A 7,329-nucleotide genomic window follows, 5' to 3' on the forward strand; every position below is an offset into this window, starting at 1 on the left:
TGACTCAGTATAAATCCCTTCCGATTTTTTTCCGTGTCACACGAAGGACTAGTTTAACCTGGTCAGGTGTTTATAGCGCCCAAGTTCAGATCACCGATCAATACCAGGGGCTGTGCCTATAATCCTATTGACAAACTCCTATGGCTAAGTGAGAGTGATAAAGCCGCATAGTTTGATTGCCTGGTTCGCTGCACTAGCACCTCCTTCAAGGACCAAATCGTTGGGTTAAGCGTGTTTCTGTGCTGTACTGAACACCCCCGTAATATCTACGTGAGGGGCTGAAGCCGACGACTGGCCAACTCTCAGATTTAATAAACAACCGCAACAGAGGATAAATAAATTCAGATGAAACAAGACTAACATTATACGAACACTTTGTTCTCGTTACACGGTCTGGGCATTGTGTATACAATCATTCAAGCATCACGCCCTTCGAGCACAGGCCCTCTATAATACATGATCCTTCAAGGACGTCGTTGAAGTACTTCTCCGGCGTACGATGCTCCTTGCCTTCGGGGGGTCATCGGTTGCAACACTAGTGGCATTCATCTTCGCCCATTGTACCTTGACACGGGCAAAGGACATCCGGACACCTTCGATGCAAACCGACCACTTAATAGCATCTAGCCTTGGGCAGACATCGACTATCCGCTTCACAAGCCCGAAGTAGCTATTATGTATTGGTTCGACTGGCCAAAAACGGATGATGACATCCTTCATGGCCAGCTCAGCCATCCTATGCAGCTCGGTCAGCTATTTTAGCTGATCGCTGAGGGGCAAGGGCTGCTCTAGATCACGGTATTGTGACCAGAATAGTTTCTCTGTTGAGCTCCCCTCCTCGGCTCGGAAGAAATCCATAACATCTGCAACACTTCGGGGCAAATCCGCAAACGCTCCTGTAGAACTCCAAATGCGTGTCAAGAAGGTCTATTTTATCCTTACATATTTGCTTTGCATATAAAAAGTCTTACCAGCCGCGATCTTCTTGGCCTTGTGGATCTCCTGATAGGCACCTTGGGCTTCAACCCGGGCCTCCTTTGCACTTTGGAGAGCCGCAGTAAGATCGGATTCTTGATCCGACACCTTGCACTCCATAGACTCACATTTCTTTATGGCGTTTGTGAGATCTTGTTGGACTTCATCCAACCTCGCCTCATGCTTTTGGCGAGCGGTGCATTCCTCATCCGCCTCCTTCTTGGCTGCGGCTAGCGCACTCTTGAGGGCTTCAACCTCAGACGAGTCAGCTATGAGCATAAATATAAAGCTCAGTCAGATAACAAATTGGAACTCACATCAGTTCAGGTATGCTTCAGTATAACATACCTTGTTTTGCCTCCAGCCTCCACTTTAGTTCGGAGACTTCGGCTGCATGCGAAGCTGCCGCCAACTTCGCAGCCTGCTCATCAACATATACATCTATGTTAGCTCCTGTGATATGTTATTTGATCCTCTGCTCGGCCCTTCTTCGGGAAACGCCGAACAGAGTCTTAGGAGCTACTATCTATACATAGTTATTCCTTCTGAAAATAACAAAAAATACATTACTTCACATACCTCAAAGCCTGTTAGAAGGCTGGTGTAAGCTTGGTTCAATCCGCTTTTCGCGGATCGAACCCTGTCAATCACCATACCCATAAGGGTACAGTGTTCCTCCACAATGGAAGCATTTTGAAGCGCTTCCATCAGAATGCCCGGCGCCTTCGGATTCGCAGAGGACGCCGGTGGAGACAGCGCGGAGGGTGGCTGTTCTGATTCGGGAGTCATATTGGTCTCTGGAATAATATTCGGTTGGGGCCGAATTGAGCGTTGCCCCCATCACCGGTCTCCGTAGGGGTGGATTTCCCCCACTCTTCGGCAACAGAGGTACTACCCTCTGCCGCCACCTTCACAGTCTCCCAAGATAGCACTTCGGTGTTATCCCGGGCGGTGGGTGGAGAGATCTGCGGAGGTGACTCGCTCTCCATCGCATTCGTCCCTAGCGAGTTCCCAGATGACGATGATCATTGGGGGAGATTGCAGGCCGGGCTGTAAATGCGCACTTCAGTATGGTAAAACAATAAGGTATGAAATCGGATGTGTATATGGTGTCTTTGGATACTTACAATTCAACTGAGGGCTTCGACCTGGGGTGCCGCTTTGGGGTGGCATCGGCGTCCGCTTCGGAGTCGTCCAAAAATGAAGGTTTTCCCTTCTTGGCCACCTCCACCTCCAGATCCGCGGGAGCCCCCCTCTTCTTCTTCCCTCCCTTGGGGGGGGAGTTACTCTCTTCCTCCTCTATGTCTTTGTCATGGGAGGAGGAGGCTTCAGAGTCTTCAGACATAGCGTCCGAACTACCGTTATGATGGAGACCACCTCTGGTCTCCTTGCCCTTCTTCCTGGCCTTCTGCTCCGGCGCCTGATACGGTGCCAGAACCAACATCTTTGCCAGCAAGGGAGTGACCTGGTCCTCGGGCAACGGAGCCGGACAATTGATGTGCTCCGCCTTCTTTTTCCAGCCCCGTGGAAGTAAGAGGGTTTAATATACTCCTTGGAATTGCAAATAAAAGTTATTTTAAAACTTACGAGAGAGGCTGGACGCGCGGAGTTATAGCCGCGGTCTTCGGTTGACTCTGGACACGACTTTTGAGTCTTGAAGAGCAGCTTCCATATGTTTTCGTGTGTCGTGCCAAAGAACCGCTGTAGAGTCCAAGGACCGGCCGGGTCGAATTCCCACATATGTTGAGACTGGCGGTGACAGGGGAGAATCCGGCAAAAAAGCATCACTTGAATCACGCTGGGGAGGCTGGTTTTCTTTTTTATCACGCCCTTGATGCGGCTCTCCAGCGCTATCACCTTGTCAGGTGATTCCTAATCTAGGCCCTTACTAAGCCAGGATGTAAGCCGCATCGGAGGGATTTTTTTTCAAAACTATGTTATTTTTTGTAGCAATTTCAGAAACTATAGCGTAGAATGAAAAAAAACCAAAACTAATAGCCCGTCAGCCAATCTTTCGCCGAAGTAGTACTTTTCGGCCACAACTAGGCCGAAATAGTACCTTTCGGCCATAGCTAGGCCGAAGTAGTACTTTTCGGCCACACTTAGGCCGAAGTAGTACTTTTCGGCCACACTTAGGCCGAAGTAGTACTTTTCGGCCACACTTAGACCAAAATAGACTTTTTGGTCAAGTCTAGGCCGAAAAGTCACTTTTTGGTCAACCCTGGGCCGAAGTTGCATGGCTCATGCTGAATTGTATTTTGTCGCCACCAGTTTCCCGCCCACCCCTTCCCGCCACCCGTTTCCTGCCAACCCCTTCCCGTCATATGTTTCCGCCACCCGTTTCTCGCCAACCCCTCCCCGCCAATCCCTTCCCACCTTATTTTCCCGCCAATCCGTTCCCGCCTTATTTTCCTGCCAATCCCTTCCCGCCTTATTTGCCCGCCAATCCCTTCCCGCCAACCCTTTCCCGCCATACCGCAGTTATTCTTTCCCGCCATTTTCTCCTCTGTATCTATAAAACCCCCTTCAGGCGGAGGTGGATAAGCATTCCAGTGTAGTGTAGTCAAGATGTCCCATTATCCATTCGATCATAGTTTTCACCCTAAGATGAGCAGCACTCTGCTGAGTCTAGCTACCGATTTCAGGATGGACAATAGGATAGTTCCATGGGACGAACTCACCGGTAGTGACACCATAATGAATGAGTTGGCTCACCAACTACGTAGGTCTGGGTGGCCTGAAAGGACCTATGAGGAGGTACGTCAAGAACTTCTTAGGTTGCATGAAAGGTGGAAGAAGGTGGTGGAGCCGAAGAGTGAAACTTTCAGAAGGACTGCAGAAAAGCATCCATTTTTATGGACCGAGGAGAGCGAGGACGACGATGATATCTTCATGCCGCCGCTTCCGGGTTCTGCATCGTCGAAGGGCAAGAGTTCTGCATCGTCCAAAGGAAAGAGTTATGCATCCGCGAAGGGCAAGAGTTCTGTATCGACCAAGGGCAAGAGTTCTGCATCGACGAAAGGCAAGAAGAGCGCATCGTCGAAGGGCAAGAGGGCTGCATCAACAGAGGATGACGATGATGACTTCATGTAGTATGTAAGATGTATTCCAGTTGTACCGTTTCATTCAGATGTATTTGCATTATTAGTTTGTATTGTATTATTGTAGGGCATTATGTTCTATCTGAATTTCATTTTGTAGTATGTAAGATGTATTGCACAAGTTCAGCCGCACCGTTTAATTCAGATGTACTTGTATCTTAATTATCGGTTGTAGTCTATTTGGAAATGTAACTGAAATAAGAATGCGAATTAATAGTAATATGTGTCTCGCATACATAAAACAATATATGTCTCCTGATCACATAGAAGCAAGTGCGATAGTAACACATACATGAAGCATGTCTCATACATAAATACTGACACACAGCTGCGAATAGTCTGAAACTAACATAGATAATGAGTCATACATAGATAGATAAGCATATCACTGCGGGGGACGACGACGAGTCTGGGTCTTCCTCGGGCGAGGACCCGAAGGCGATAAGCGCTGAGGCGGTGGACGAGGCTCGCGATAACCACGACCATAGTTAACCTCGTCTGTCACGGTATGTGTCTCCTGCGTCGGTGGTGGTGGTGGAGTGTGAAACGCTGTCTGCGAGAAGCCATAAATGTTTGTAGCTTGGTCATCATCCTCGCGGTCGCCCTCAAAGTACGAAGCACCACCACTAAGGATCGGTGACTGCTCTGAATGCATGAACGGTTGCGACTGGTTGCCGCCTGCGGTAAAGTAAAATTGATACAAATGCATGAACGAAGCACCACCAGTAAGCATCAGTGACTGCTGAGAATGCAAGAACGATTACTACACTGTTCAAAAGAATGTAGTGAGTAGTGTTACCTAGATTCATCTGCTGATGCCAGTAAGCGCTCCCTAGCTGTGAAGGAGGTGGCTCATGCCAGGAAGAGCTCCCTGGCTGTGAAGGAGGTGGCTCATGCCAGGAAGAGCTCCCTGGCTGTGAAGGAGGTGGCTCATGCCAGGAAGATCTCCCTGGCTGTGAAGGAGGTGGCTCATGCCAGGAAGATCTCCCTGGCTGTGAAGGAGGTGGCTCATGCCAGGAAGATCTCCCTGGCTGTGAAGGATGAGGTTCTGCACGGTGCACAGAGGGTCGTGGTTCTGAACGGTGCACAGAGGGTCGTGGTTCTGAATGTTGTACAGAGGGACGTGGCGGACGATGTGCTGGAGGAGGAAGTGCAACATCCGAAGTCCGTCTACACGTAACAGCTGCGTAAATCCCGCGTAGCTTGTCATCAAGACGCCTCAACCATGAGACGCCCTCTCGCGGTGGGATAGTTTCTCCCCTCTGAAAGCGCCGCATTAAAGCGGAAACCTCCTCTCGCGCCTGTACTGTCAAGTCACCCTGTACACAAATAATGAACCAATTATATGCTCGTTGTATGATAGACACCACGAATAGACAACCAAGCGAATATGTCCAGATTAACAAAAGACTTAACATATGAGAACCAAGGCATTTACCGCGTGGTGTCTGGTTCCCACAACAGAGGCAGTTGGGTACATATCGCTGGTGAGAGGGGCTTCGATCTGATCAGTAGCAGCTGATGGAACCAAGTAGATCCTCGTTGTATGCTGGTAACGCTGCAGATACAACCCAAACATTTCCCAGTTAAAGGGCCGAACCTCACCCCAGATATTTGTCGCAGCGGTAGTCCATTCGTCAATGTAAGGGGTAATGCTCTCAAGCCAATAAGTCATGGACTTGTTTCCTCCTAGGCGACTGTCCCTGAGATTGACATGCGCGATACATGATTAGGTATATTATGAATGCAGAGCTGCCAACTAAAATAGTATTAGTACTTACTCGTGCATCGACAGTGGTCACGTGGTTCTCCGTAAACATTTTCTTGCCGAATAGCCAAAGAATATATGCCTCTAGGGACCGGTCAATCTGAGCCTCCGACAACTGAACGTCGGGATGTCCTAACGAGACAATCTACATAGAAACGTAATAATTGTATGAACATCAGACAACTAAAAAACAACATTTGTTTAAGTGGCCGTGATGGTTACCTGAAACTGGCTCAACCATCTAAAAAGAGGTCCATGAGGATCGTTGTCTATAGCCCTAGCAGTCGGGACTGCAGCCAAAAAACGGGTCTGCATCGCTGCTTGCCACCCAGATTCTGCCTCTAAGGGACCTATGGCAGCACCGGCCAGAGGTAATCCCAACAAGTAAGACACATCCTGTAAAGTAGGCGCCATCTCTCCCCAAGGAAAGTGAAACGTATGTGTTTCTGGTCTCCATCTATCTACTAAGCAGGTAAGGAGTGACTTGTCGTAAGAGAAACGTCTCACTTGCCTCTTGTGTAACTGCAATGGTTCACCTGCCTCATCTAAGTCCGGACCATCAATCCACTCATCCAACGTACCCTCAACCAGCCGTGCCAAGGGTAGAAGTCCAGCCCAACTTAACCTACAAAATAAAGAGATTGTTAGCGGTTATGAAAAGTATGTCAAACATAGTAAGTCATTATATGGTCTCCATTATATGCACACATACCTATCAACCCATGAATCGTGTATCAGCCGGTTAGTCTTTGGGGTACGAGTGACCAACACGTCTAAGTTGTCGCCCGCTTCCGTAAGAGCGCCCCGGTGCTTTCTATCGATGTTACCATTAAGCAACGGATACGAAGACATATCTGCAATTCAAATTATCCGCACAAATTATAACATAGTCCTGACATATTACAAATTAAAACATAGTCCTGACATATTACATATTAAAACATAGTCCTCACATATTACAAATTAAAACATAGTCCTGACATATTACATATTAAAACATAGTCCTCACATATTACAAATTAAAACATAGTCCTCACATATTACAAATTAAAACATAGTCCTGACATATTACATATTAAAACCCACTACTGCACATTATATAGCTTGTGAGTTATTTCTTCCTCGTCCGCCCCTTCGGCCTCGACTGCCACGACCACGTCCGCCTCTTGCTCCTGTTGTCGCAGCCGTCGACGTGGAAGCACTCGTCGATGTGGAAGCACCATCTTTGTTCAGGTCGGGACAATATTTCATCCTATGCCCATAAGCCGCGCATAACAAACATTGTCTGGTTGCTCCACCAGCTTCAGACTGGTCCATATCGTTCCGGATGCGACGGGCCTTTCGTCTGCCCCTACTTGTTCGCCGAAGGTCTGGATGCGGGATGTATATTCTCTCACCATCGTTTACCTTGTTGAAATTGCCGACGACTCTAAACCCTGTCATCTCGCCTGTCCAGGTGTTGAGCACTGCCTCTTTTAAATAGTA

General features: G+C 48.2%; 1 protein-coding gene across 1 annotated transcript; it reads right to left on the bottom strand.

Annotated features, from left to right (window-relative positions):
* Positions 1 to 4,265: 4,265 nt before the first annotated feature.
* Positions 4,266 to 5,655, bottom strand: LOC123068112 (pollen-specific leucine-rich repeat extensin-like protein 3). The gene is made up of 3 exons (XM_044490598.1): positions 5,515 to 5,655; positions 4,876 to 5,395; positions 4,266 to 4,754 (listed from the first exon to the last, which is right to left on the bottom strand). The coding sequence occupies exons 1-3, from the start codon at positions 5,653 to 5,655 to the stop codon at positions 4,462 to 4,464; spliced, it is 954 nt and encodes a 317-aa protein (XP_044346533.1). The 3' UTR covers positions 4,266 to 4,461.
* Between the last annotated feature and the right edge of the window lie 1,674 nt (positions 5,656 to 7,329).

Source organism: Triticum aestivum, chromosome 3B (genome assembly GCF_018294505.1).
Source record: "Triticum aestivum cultivar Chinese Spring chromosome 3B, IWGSC CS RefSeq v2.1, whole genome shotgun sequence".
Classification (NCBI taxonomy): domain Eukaryota; kingdom Viridiplantae; phylum Streptophyta; class Magnoliopsida; order Poales; family Poaceae; genus Triticum; species Triticum aestivum.